The 13,107-nt window shown below is 49.3% G+C and overlaps 1 protein-coding gene across 3 annotated transcripts in view; it reads right to left on the bottom strand.

Annotated features, from left to right (window-relative positions):
- Positions 1-12,347, bottom strand: part of ZFP64 (ZFP64 zinc finger protein) — an 88,522-nt gene extending 76,175 nt beyond the window's left edge. The window contains exons 1-2 of one of the 3 annotated variants that reach the window (XM_013053169.2): positions 11,690-12,347; positions 7,852-8,091 (exon numbers count right to left, since the gene is read on the bottom strand). In XM_013053169.2, coding sequence (XP_012908623.1) covers positions 7,852-8,091; positions 11,690-11,735 — 286 coding nt within the window. In that variant the 5' untranslated portion in view covers positions 11,736-12,347. The remainder of the gene's footprint in view (positions 1-7,851; positions 8,092-11,689) is intronic. The other 2 variants (XM_004746179.3, XM_004746180.3) reach the window with 2 other exon arrangements.
- Between the last annotated feature and the right edge of the window lie 760 nt (positions 12,348-13,107).

Genomic DNA, 13,107 nt, shown 5'->3' with positions numbered 1-13,107 from the left:
ACGGACCTCTAGGTTCTTTGGATACGTTCTTCTAAATGTTGAAGGATTGGTCGGAATGGTACGGTCATTTAATTGCTTGCTGATAAATAATTACAAGATCTTTCCCAAAAATCTGTATCAGTTTACATTTTTCCCTTTACTTTCACTAGCTCTTCCCAGCTACGTGATAGGACAAAATGAGATCAGGTTAGTTTCATGGGCATTTCCTTTATAATTGGTGAGGATGAATCCCTTTCAACATTTTTTATCCAGCCCCATTCCTTCTACACTGAATTCCCTGTTGATGCTATGAGCTCCTTTTTTTTTTTTCTTTCCTATTGAATTTCACTTTCTTTCTCATTGACTTGTACATGAGCTTTACAGATCAAGGGTATTACTACTCTGTCATATATTCAAATCTATGGCTCTTTTCTTCCTACGTTGACTGGGCTTAGGATTCACATTTAGGGTTCTGGATCCAACTGCAAAGTCAGAATTCATCTCCTGAGAGAAAAGGGTTTTCACACACGTGGTGCACAGGGACCCCACCGGCCAAGAGGCACCCCCCCCCACACCCTGCCCCGCCCTGTGCACCCTCCTCCAGGCTCCCATCCCTGACTTCGCGCCCTCTCTCTACCATAGCTGATTGGTCCAGCAGCAGATACCCTGCCAGGAGCCTAGCCAATCGGAACTGCTTGCCCTGAAGGTAGGAACTGGGACTAAGATACTGCGCTTTGGTGTGAACTTTCCTTGGGTGGGGGGTGCGGGGGGCATTAAGCTTGGGGGCAGTCAGGCAGACAAACTTCTTAGGATCTTGAGATCCATCTGGGGATCTCTTTATTTATTTATTTATTTGACAGACAGAGGTCACAAGTAGACAGAGAGGCAGGCAGAGAGTGAGGAGAAAGCAGGCTCCCTGCCAAGCAGAGAACCCAATGCAGGGCTCGATCCCAGGACCCTGGGATCATGACCTGAGCCAAAGGCAGAGCCTTTAACCCACTGAGCCACCCTGGCGCCCCTGGGGATCTCTTTATAACGCAGACTCGATTCAGTACTTCAAACCAAGCCCTCATTGGCTGGCTTAAATTCCCGACCCTGCTCAGAGCGACGGAGATGTTACCCCAAGGGGAGGGGGTTCTGGGTATCTGCGTGGTTCACCAGAGCTTTGGGTTGGGGGCGGTTCTGAGGCATGAACAAGTGTGAGAAACAGTCATGAAGACTCTTCCAAGGGGTGGTCAAGAGCAAAGATTCTGCCCCCCAGGAAGTTCAGATTTGCCACTTTCTGCCTTTGGCATCTTGGACAAGCTTTTTACCCTTTTGTGCCTGAGTCGGTTATTGGTAAAATGGGGATCGTAAGTCTTAATACCTGACTTGTGGTTCATACAGAGTGCTGAGGAAAGAGATGGCCAATAAGCACTACATCAGAGTCAGCTGTTCCTCCTACAGTCAGATCCTCCAAGCCAGTCATCAGTCTGACTTACTCAATTGCTCACCCGCTCAACAACCTTCGGGGGCTCCCCAGCTCCTTTGGAACGAAGGCCAGAGCTGAAGCATGGCTCGTACCACACATACTCTGTCCTCTCTAGTCACCGTTACCACATCTTACCCTGAGCTTCCCCACTTCTCAACCACCATCAGGAAATGCCCCCTTCCCACCATCTTCCCTGCAAAGGCCAGGGAGTCTTTCAAGGCCAAGTATACCTTTGATCTCACTCACAATCTTCCCTCTGGCTTTCCCCACGGGGACCAATCTACTCCATTAACCCTCTGCACCAGGCTCTGCTTGTCACAGATGGCCGGGCTTGGGGGTCTTACCACCAAATTCTCCTCCCCAACGGGCTTGGAATTCTCCAAGGGTGAGCATCCCCGCTGCCTTGGCTCCAGCATCTGGCACACAACAGTCCCAACGCTGCCCTTGCTGGACCCTCCCAATGGGGCCCACCCCACGCCACAGGCCACATGCACACTCATTTAATTTAACGCTCCCAGCTGCCCTTTCCTTAGCTCATTGCATTAACTGGTTTATTGAGTGTCTATGGTGTCCCAGGCCCAGTGCTGGGGCTGGGGGTGGGGGAGGGCAGGAAAACAAGATGGATTAGGTCCCTGTTGGCGGGAAGGTTTACAATCCAGTAAATTAGAAATTAAACCATTCACTGGGGGCCCACAGGCCAAACTGAGCCTTCAGATTCTCTTTCAAGGTTTTCAAAATCAGTGAGGCGGCTGGGTCTTCCCAGGTCAATGTCCTCTGGCCAGAGACCACCAGGGACATGGCTGTGGTTGAAGTCTGTGGCTCAGTGGCGCAAGGGAAACCTCAGACCATGTCACACAGTATCTCCGAGACAGGGCTGCTACGAAGGACTCACTCCTGGTTGGGGATTCATGTTCGGGAGGTGCAGGCAGGGTGGAGGCCCGCCTGGGAGCTGTCAGGAAGTGGGGAAGACCCTAGGGTTTGGTATCTTAATACTGAGCAGAGAAGGCGCATCTGGCATAGGGAGAGACGCAACCGTCACTCAGATCAGCGAGGGAGGGGATGTTTGGTATCTTGTGGCTCAGACAGGAGGAGGTGCCTTGTTCCACCACGGTTCCCTGCTCATGCTGATGTTCTGTCAACTGTTTGTTCACCAGGAGAATAGCACGGCCCGCCTGTGAAAGCCAGCCCAGCCCCTGATGGTTCCTGGCTGTCGGGCTGCTTTCCTTTCCCAGCTGGGTGTCCACAGGCCCTCCCACTCCCCATGGCGGCGTATATGTTGCCGCAGTCACTGCTGCTGCCTGGTTTCTGACAGCATCTGAATCCACATCTCTAGCCAACTAAAGATTGTGTCACCAAATTACTGGTTAATAACAAGTGAGATAAATAAATGCTGGGGCGGGGTGGTCGGGGGAGTGGTGAAACACCTAACCTCGGTGGGAGGGAGGGAGAGGAGAAATCATGGCTAGCTTCTAGGTGGAGGTGACTTTTAGTTCAGGACCAAACGAGTAGGAATTAACCAGAAGGGAAGAGAAAGACCCTTCTGGATCAAGAGATCAATTCGAGTACTACTGGCTGGGGGTTGGTCGCGAGCGAGGTTCTGCAGTCACATTTTTCCTGTGCTGTTTCATTCCGTTTTCAGAGCCCCCTGATTTGGTAAGTCAGGAGAGCTAACCCTGACAGCTCTACGTGTCTCGCATTGAGGGGACTACTGTCATGTTCCATTTGGGGCAGCAGACAGAGATCCTGTTATGTGCCCAAGGTTAGCCACCTCGTCAGCAAATGCTGCCACTGGGAACTCAGCTCAGGTAACTGGGCCGAGACCCTTTAACTACCAAGCCCTGTGGTCTTCCTATTTATTCTTGTCCCCTCTTGAAAGATGAGACACCAGGAGCTCTTATAATTGGCCACAGTCATGAGGCTCCTAAGTCCCTATGTGGCCAACTCGGGGGCCTCACTCCTATGCCCCAAGGTTTGCAGAACTTAGAAAACACAAGTGGGAGGCTAATTGTTTCCACCGGCATCAATATTCAATGTTACCGCACCTGTAGGAAAGTTCTTAAACCACGTGCCAAACACAAGGCGGCTTTCAAGGTTAACAGGCAGCGAATACATTTTACTTAAATGTAAATTAAAGTAATTCAATTACTTACTTTGACCAGACAGTGATGGGGGACAGAGATGAGCCGAGTGAGGAAGGGTTTGGCTTTCATCACACAGCCCAAGAGGCACAGACAAGTTTGGGCAATGTCTGGGTGAGAGTATCTGGAGAAATCTGCTAGTGTCGGGGGTCCCACTCTGGCCTTGGGCAGTGAGAGATTTCCACGCTGGCTGGGACTTGGATTCCCTGAGGAGCTTGTTAGAAGCACAGATGCCTGGGTGGCTCCCTCGTTAAGTGTCTGCCTCTGGTTCGGGTCATGATCCCACGGTGCTGAGATCGAGCCCTGCATCGGGCTCCCTGCTCGGCGGGGAGCCTGCTTCTCCCTCTCCCGCTCCCCCTACCTGTGTTCCCCTTTTTGCTGAGTTTCTCTGTCAAATAAATAAAATCTTTAAAAAAACCACCAACAACAGATGCCTGAACCTCAGCTCCAGAGCTTCGATGAAGCTGAGCCTGGGCCCCAGCATCTTTAACAAGCTCTCAGGGGACCTGGGTCCACAGGTGAATGGGGAACAGCCCCTGTAGGGAGCACTGAAGCCCGTGCAGGTGGGGAGTTGGGCCCAGAAAACCAAATGAAAACAGTGTGGAAGGGGGGGAAGCAGGCTGCTGCTTGTTTTGAGGGAGAGGTGCTGGAAGGAGGAGGCAGAGCCGCGGAGTCAGCCGGAGACGGAACAGCCTGCAAATCTCGCCGCCTGCTCATTAATCTCGACGTTAATAAAAGCGGTTGTTTACTGAGCCCAATTATTCCATCCCAGACCGTTTATGTGGATTATTACAGAGTCCTCCAATAACACAATGACGATTAGGTAATAGGCACCTAATTCTATTACCTAATAGTATTAGGTGCCACTTGAATCCCTTTCTACAGATGAGAACTATTAAGAAGAGAGCAGAGGGCAACTTGCCCACAGTGTGGGGTGGAGGGTGGCAGGCAGGAATGCAAGCCCAGGAGCCAGTCTCTGGACCGTGCAGCTCCCCGCACCTCCGTTCCAGGGGTGCCACCGTGAGCTAGGTGCACCGACGTCTCCAGGCCCGGCTTGAGCATACAGGGTGGCCAGCGAAGCGCAGGCATGCCCCCCGTGAGTGGGCACAGGGCAGTGGAAATGCCAAGGGGAGGGTGAGAGTCTTTGAGCAGACCTAGGAGGAGCCAGTACGTGGGTGTGGGGTCAGCTTTACTGATGGATGGGAGACTGGGGCAGCCGCTCATTCTCCCAGCAAGGACCGGTGCCGGAGATCCAGCGGTGGGCAGGAGGGGTGCAGCCCCTGACCTCATGGCACTTACGGCTCAGGGATGGTTTAATGACAGGGACCTAATCTGGTCCGGGGGAAACAGAGGAGGGGTCTCTGACGAGATGCCTTTAAGCTCAGCTTGGACGTATGCCCAAGAGTCAGTTTTAGGCAGGGGGTACAACACATACTCAGGCTCTGAGGCAAAGAAACGTGGCTCAGTTGGAAAAGAGAGGACTTCATCTTGGCTGCTGCCGTACAGAGTGAAGGGGAGTGTCCTAAGATGAAACAAGATCCGCCGTCGGGAAAAGTATTTTGGGCAGAGGGAACAGCATAAGCGAAGCCTCAGAACCTGGAAAGGTGCAGTGGCCAAAAATAAAGTGTGGGCCTTGACGCCTCCTGACGTTTTATGGGTTTCACACCCCATGTGCTGGGTTATTGGGCGTTTGATTCTGAGGACGGCGAACAGGGAGAAGACCACAAGGGTAAAAGCCAAAAGGCCTAAGTCCTGAGACTGTCTTGAACTGGTGGTCCTCTCCCACCTGTAGCTTTATGTCCAGCCATAAAATAAGAAAACCCACTGCTAAGGTGGTTTTTAGCTTTAACACTTTCTTAGTGACTTCCTCTGGGATGATAATTAAGATAAACTTGGGAAAAAGTGGGACAACCTCAAGGTGCTTTTCTTAAGGCTTGTGAGGTGATCAGGTAATTATAGTTCAGTGTTTTAAAGACTTGGGAGACAACCCCAAAACTTTGCTTATTGGCAAAAAAAATCCAACCACCACACCAATACCAAGGTGGTGAAAGTTGGTGCGCCCCCACCATGTTCTTTCACCCCCCCCCAGATCCAGATTAACTATCTGCTAAACACTGTCGGAGAAGAGTCTAGAAAAAGCCTGTGGGCTCAGTCAGGCTGATGGATATATTTCGTTTGGCCAACAAAGTTTTAAAATTTCAGAAATTTTACATTTTTCAGCTTCTCTGAAAAACCCAAATATCTAACTGACCGATTCAAAGGGCAGCTGTCCCTTCGGATGAGTCATATGTACTCATTCTACTTAAACCACAGTCCCCACCAGTCCCCATTCCCTTTCGTACAGTTTGCTTCTTTCCTTAACATTACCTGCCTCATTCCTGTTCTAGAAGCTTGCCTCGAATATAATACTAGGTATGCATCCATATGTGTGTTTTTATACTCCCCCCCCCCAAGAATCTTTGTATCTCTACAAAGCTCTAGCTCCCCTTTTCAAGGTTAAGTCATATTTCACTGTCCGAATCTCTGATGTTTATTTATCTGATTTTCTCTTGATGTATACATACAAAGGTACCACTTTCTTTATAGCCTATATAGTAAATGAACACCCTTATACATCTGTTTATGAAATTTTAGGGGATAAGTGGACTTACTAGGTAAATGTGTTTATGTACATTTTAAAATTTGGAACATTTTAAATTTAAGATGTTAAATTTAAAAGACATCACAAAATTGTCCAAGTTATATGAATTTACACTGAAAGCAGTATCTGGCCCAGCCCTTCTTTTGACTCACATTAATTTAATTACTAAGGTGACAGAGCATCCTTCTATGTTCAGTGGTCTCTTTATATTAGCTGCTGCCCTTTGCTGACATTTTCATTTGCTTCTTTTTCTCTACTCTTATTGATTTTAGGAGTTCTTTATATATGAAGGACATTAAGCCTTAGTCATCTGTGCTGCAGTTTGTTCCCCCAGTTGTTGGTCTTTAGTTTTATACATTGTTTTTACTTTGGGAAAATTTTAACTTTATTTGTAGCCACATTCCTGATGCTTTTTCTTTTGCCAGAGGACTCCAGCTTGTCTTTTGGTAGGCAGAGTATTGATATGTATACCATATATATATCTATATATATATATGATTATTTTTTAAAGACTTTATTTTTAAGTCTCTACACCCAACGTGGGGCTCAAACTCACAACCGTGAGATCAAGAGTGACATAGTTCCACCGAGTCAGCCAGAAGTCCCATATACTTTCATTTAAAAATCTGAATGCCGGGCGCCTGGGTGGCTCAGTGGGTTGAGTTGCTGCCTTCGGCTCGGGTCATGATCTCGGGGTCCTGGGATCGAGTCCCGCATTGGGCTCTCTGCTCGGCGGGGAGCCTGTTTCCTCCTCTCTCTCTCTCTCTGCCTGCCTCTCTGCCTACTTGTGATCTCTCTCTGTCAAATAAATAAATAAAATCTTTAAAAATAAAAAAAATAAAAAAAATAAAAATCTGAATGCCTGTAGCTACAGAATACATTCTCTGTTTCCCCACAGGATCTGACAGCATCTCCGCTATCTATTTCATAAATGGGTGACTTCACATTTTTAAACTTGTCTGTCTAGTCCCTTGAGACTGATCCTAGAGGTGTAAGTACAGGTAATGTTAGTGCGACTGTGTGTCTGTGTGTGTGTGTGTGTATTTACTCTACAATTTTATGGTTTCACTGTGCACATTTAAATTTTAGATCCATCTGTAATTTATTTTTGGTGGAGTAAATGAACACAACCAAGAACTAGGATGAACTTTTCTATTTTCCTAGCTGGGAGCAAGGGATGGGGGAGTGGGGAGGCATCAAAACCTACTGGTAAATTAAAACACACAACAAAACAAACAAAACATGTTTTTTGTCCCTTTATAAAAATAATGCAAATTTTAAGATCAAACCCACACTACCACCACCCAAAATAACTTTTTTTTTCATGCATTTCCTGTAAGTATTTTTTTTTTCTTGGTGTATACAGGTTTTTGTTTTAGAAATCTGTTTTTTGTCTGTTTTAACACATGACAACATCTATAACTACTAACAGTTAATGTTGCCACCCAGCAGTTCCCAAACCTGGCTGGGCAGCTGGCTTCCCAGTGGAGCTTGTTAAAAATAATGAATCAGCCTGCCTACAGGGTGGACCCTGGGAATCTATATTTTTAATAAGTTCCACGGAGGTGTTTGGGACATAACGGGGCCAACTCTAACAGTCTCTCCCACTGTCGCGACCGTACCTGTGATCGTCTGGGTCTCGGAGGTGATGGTTCTGGTGGTGGTCTGAGTCTGGGCGGCAGGCACCGTTTCTTCGGATACAAACTGGACTGCGCTGGGGGCTGCCCCGGACGTGCCGGTCAGTTGGCAGCCGCTCTGCTTGTGAGCTACAAAGGCATCCAGGTTGTTAAACTGCTGCTTGCAAATACCGCAGATGTGGATGTCCGGAGTGAGCTCAACCAGCACTGTGGTGCCACCTGGGACTCCATGGGACAAAGGGAATGCCACAGGTTAATTAATTAATTAACGAATTTCAAACAGCCTGAGATTATAACACTAACCAGATTCAAGGTAGAAAAAAGGGCACTGTGGCAGAGATGGCTAGAGGCTGGCCTGATGTCCCTTCTACTTCCGTCTTCTCCCTTAGTAGCAATGTTCCCAGATCCAAGTGACTGCTGCCCGCAGGGGCACTAGTGGTATTTTATGCAAGGAAGTTCTCTGAGGGATGCCTGGGTGGCCCAGTCAGTTAAGCATCTACCATCGGCTCAGGTCATGATCCCAGGGTCCTGGGATCGAGTCCCACATCAGAGCCTGCTTTTCCCTTGTCTGCTGCTCCCCCTGCTTATGCTCTCTTTCTCTGACAAATAAATAAATAAAATCTTAAAAAAAAAAAAGTTAGTTCTTTGATGTGCAGGACTGCTGTACTTTGAAGGAGCAGTAGCCATGTCCCATCCCAATGAAAGGTAGTTTTATTCCCCATTCGTTATGAAAATCAATCCCTCTGCTTTTACCTGCTTCCTGCCCCGGACGCTGCCAAGAGAACTACTAAATGATCTTGGTCCCTCACATGCTTGGGAACTTCTGGGAAGTTTGGCCTTTCATGATAAAAAGGGGTCAGACACGAATGGCACTGGTTCCCTCTTCTTTTGGTCTTAAGTGCAGATGTGATGCCAGGAGCTTCTGCAACCCCATTTTCACTATGAGGAAAATGCTCAGATCACTACAGATGCTGATCCCTTGATCCCCTGCATCAACTAATTTCAGACTTCTCATTAGGCTGGTAGAGTTCAGTTGGTTACTTGTAGCCAAAATTCATTCCTAACTGATAGGGACATTGTTTCTCAATAGTAATGATGCCAAGAGTTAATACCTGTGTTACTATATTAGAAAGTGTGATGGAAAGGTTGGTTAAATGAAGAAATACAACCAATTAATAAGTCTCTAATATGACAACCTTCATTTTTATTTTTAAAAATTTTCCTGCTTCATTATAAGGAAACTCATGTTTGTAACAGAAAATATGGAACAGAAGAAGCAGGGGGAAAATCAGTCACAATCTTTCCACCTATGTGTACCATGAACATTACAAATTATTTTGTTCCATTTATTTTCTTTATGCTTAAAAATTAAGATCATAATGTACTATAAAATTAGTCTTCTCCCCACATAATATCACATAAGCACTGTGGCTGGATCACTAAAATTTTTATAAGTATAATTATTTAAAAGGTGCCTGGGTGGCTCAGTAGATTAAGCGCCCAACTCTTGGCTTCGGCTCAGGTCATGTCATGGATGGTAGGATGGAGCCTTGCCGTGGGCTCTGTGCTCAGTGGGGAGCCTGCCTGAGATTCTCTCCCTCTGCCCCCTCCCCACTCTCTCTTTCTTTCTCTCTCCCTCTCTCAAATAAATAAATCTTTAAAAATATATATAATCATCTAATAACACACTATTTCATGTTATCTCTGCATCATAATCTTAGTACTTATAAGGTCTTTATTATTTCTAAATTTCCTGAAATCTAAATCACATGAGAACTACCTTTGTGTATATACGGTTGGTATATATGAATCATAACTTTCTGAAAATTTATAAATATTTATATTATGTTCAATTTTCTCAAGTCGAGCTGACAAAAAAAATCTCTGTGTGGAAATACAATTTGGTTGACTTGCTAAGGAGAGCTGGTCTGGGCTGTGTCATAATATTTTCTTTTTTTTCCTTTTAATATTATTTATTTATTTATTTGACAGACAGAGATCTCAAGTATGCACAGAGGCAGGCAGAGAGAGGGAGGGGGGAAGCAGGCTCCCCGCTGAGCAAGAGAGCCGGATGCAGGACTCAATCCCAGGACCCTGAGATCATGACCCGAGCCAAAGGCAGAGGCTTAATCCACTGAGCCACCCAGGCACCCTGTGTCATAGTATTTTCTAAACCGTTCTGCAGAGCGCTTGTGCACTTAAATACATCCAATCAATGGGTGAAAGGAATGAAGCCTTTTCTATTCCTCTGGAACACGACCTCCTCCAGGTAGCTAAGATGCCCATGAGACTAGAAGGAAAACGAACCAAAAGACGAGGTGACTGGCATTGATGAGGATTCCTTAATGATCCAACAAGATTGATGCCTAGTATGAAAGGGTTTTAATGACAATGTCTCCAGTGTGTGGCAAGCACATAAACAATGACCTAGACTTTCCTTACAATCTTGACGTTACAATTTACAAACAGTGACTTGGGCTTGGTCTCTCTCATCTGTAAGATGGGTAAAAGTTTCTGTTCTATAGGATAGGTAAGAAGAGGATTAAATAAGGTGGTGCTTGTAAAGGGCCAGGCCAGGGATCCCCATGCCCGTGTATGATACTTGGTGGGGTTATTCCTGAGATACCCTGTTAGAAGTGACAGTATCCCTCTCTGAACATTTGGAATGATAAAATATACCTAACCTCCTGCATTTGCAGTGAGAATTAACAGACCAAACAGAAAACACTGGGTACAGGTAGGTGCTCAACAGCAACAAGAATTCATTTATCTCGACTACGTTCTCCAAACTTGTAATGGCATCACGACAAATGGGTTTTTTTTTTTTGTGTGTGTGTGTGTGTGTGTGTTAAACATGGACTTATCTGTGCTCCATTTGGGAGATACTGAGTCCTAACGGAGGTAGGGTGCCGGAGGGGCTGGTGTTCAGAGAAATCTGTGCTTCTCACAAGTTACGCAAGGAATACCCAGCCAAGTTTGGGAGGCAGTGTCTGCACAACAGCTAACAAGCTAAGCGCTTCCTATGTGCTAGGTGTCTGCAAAACCCTGTGCCAGGGTAGGGGGTCGTTCTCAAACTCTGCAACCGAACCACTCGGGGTCTGGCCACAGATTCCCTCCCCCACGACCCCATCTAATGGGTGGGGCCCAGGGAGCTTTTTTCTTTTTTTTTAAAGAAGCGCTCCCGCTCTCAGGTGGCTGGTTTGCGCTCGGTCTCTGGACCCCACTTTGGAAAACAATGCCGCGGGCGAAATCAGGTACTAATAAAAGGCTGCTGACCCCATCAGGAAAATTAAAATGAATCCCAAACTCAAAGCGACCACCGCCCCATTCCCCATTCAGATCTTCACCTTTAATATGTAAAAGGATTCCCAGTGTGCCGGCAAGCCCAGCCCGCCAGACCTCACGAAACCCTCGGATCCCCAGACTTCAAGGATTTGGAGCCACCGAGGTAGAAGTTTTCCCATCAGCGTAATGGCAGTTACCCCCAAATCCCCCCAAACTCCGCCGGGGAGGGGGCGGGGAATGCCCCGAGGGGGTGGCGATTGTCTGAACGGCATGCCCTCCCCCACCGTTCCCTTACAAGGGGTCTTGCGAGGCTGGAGAGCGCCCCCCGCCTTGCACTGGGTTGGGTGCCCCCATCCCAAGCCCACTCCGGCGCCCCCTGCACAGCGCGCCCGCCGCGGTGCCCGAGACGCCGGCTCCGGGCCGTCACCCCGATTTCGGGGCCCCGGGCCTGCTCGCTGCGTCGCAGACGTGCTTGGGCCCGGGCCCCGGAGCGCGCACTGGGCCCCGGAGCGCGCTCTGCGTCCGGAAAAGCACTTACTTTGCACCGAGCCCGGGAAGCTCTCGCCCTCGCTGCTCGCGTTCATGGCCACCGACTGGGAGGTCCCCGGCCGGCCGGGGTGCCAGGGTGGGGGGCGCTGATCTACATGGTGCAGGGACTTTTCCTTTTATTTTTCCACACCCCCCAGCCTTCCTTCTCCCAACTCCGCCGGGCGGGGAGGACGGATGTAAAGCAAGCTCCACTTCCGCTGCCTAGAGGGCGCTGGCCGGGCCCGGCCGCCCCAGCCTGGCTTTGCCTCCGCGGCTCCCCGGGGAAGCTGCGGGCCAATCCCGATGCCCGGGCCCCCCGGGCCGGGACCGCGGAATCCCCCGGGATCTGGACCGCGCGCAAACGTCCCTGCGGGTTGGGCAGCCGCGGGCGGCTCGGGATGCGCCCCCAACCCCGGCCGCGGCCGCCGGCGCCGGGCCCGCACCCCTGCGGTCGTGGCGGACGCGTTTGGCCTCCCCGGCTCGGGCGCCTTTGCACCTGCCGCCCTGGGCGTCTGGTCCCCAAGGCGTCGCTCCCGGGTCGCCGGGATGCTCGAGCAGAGGGGACCGCGTCGAGCTGCGGTTGGGGGTTGGGTGCGCCGGGCGCGGCGGGCTTGGGGAAAAACCCCAGCGGAGCATCAGCGGCGGGCAGATCGGCAGAGCGCTGGGCGGGTCCCCTGCCCGGCTAGTGAAATAAAGGGGACAGTGATCACGTGGATCCTAAGAGCAACAACTAGGATCAAGAGCCAGAGGCCCCCTGCGCCAGGGTTCTGCCCCCTTTATCGGGCACTGTCACCTGGAGGGCTCGCTAGAACACAGACGGCCGGTCCGCCCCGGAGTTTCGGAGGCGAGGCCCAAGAACGAGCATTTCCAAGTTTCCTGCTGTTGGAGTCCCAGCTGTTGGTCCATACTGTCCTCTCTGATCTGTGTCCCCTTGGCCGACCTCATCTCCTACAGCTCTCTCCTTTACTTCGGCTTCAGCACCAAGCCCTCTCCAGCCTCAGGTCGCCGCGCTAATGCTCCCTCTATTCACCCGCCCGCCTCTCTGCTGACTTCGGGAGAGTCACACTCACAGTCACGGCGAGGCCAGTGCTGGCTAGTCCATTCTAATATGGACGCTCCCTCCTCCCCCACCCAGCAGCTCCCTGTCTCTCTCTGGTCTGCCTTTTCTTTCTTCTTAGAACCTATTACATTTAACATTATGTTAAATATATACCTGGAATATATCTATCCAGCGATAGATAATTTACTTGTGTATTACCTGTCCGCCCGGCCCGCCCCCCACACATTCAAAAGTTCCCGAGAAAGTGGGATTAAAAAAAACAAAAAATCTCTTTGCTTCACTGATCTATCTATCCCCAGCCACTTGGCCTAGTGCCTGGACCGTAGTAGGCGCTCCCTGAATAGGACTGTAGAGCTTATGGAATTTTC

The sequence above is a fragment of the Mustela putorius genome, unplaced genomic scaffold (genome assembly GCF_011764305.1).
Source record: "Mustela putorius furo isolate JIRA1106 unplaced genomic scaffold, ASM1176430v1.1 tig00000592_pilon_pilon_pilon, whole genome shotgun sequence".
Taxonomy (NCBI): Eukaryota; Metazoa; Chordata; class Mammalia; order Carnivora; family Mustelidae; genus Mustela; species Mustela putorius.
Note: the sequence above shows the minus strand (reverse complement) of the source record. Positions and strands in the feature narration are given on the sequence as shown.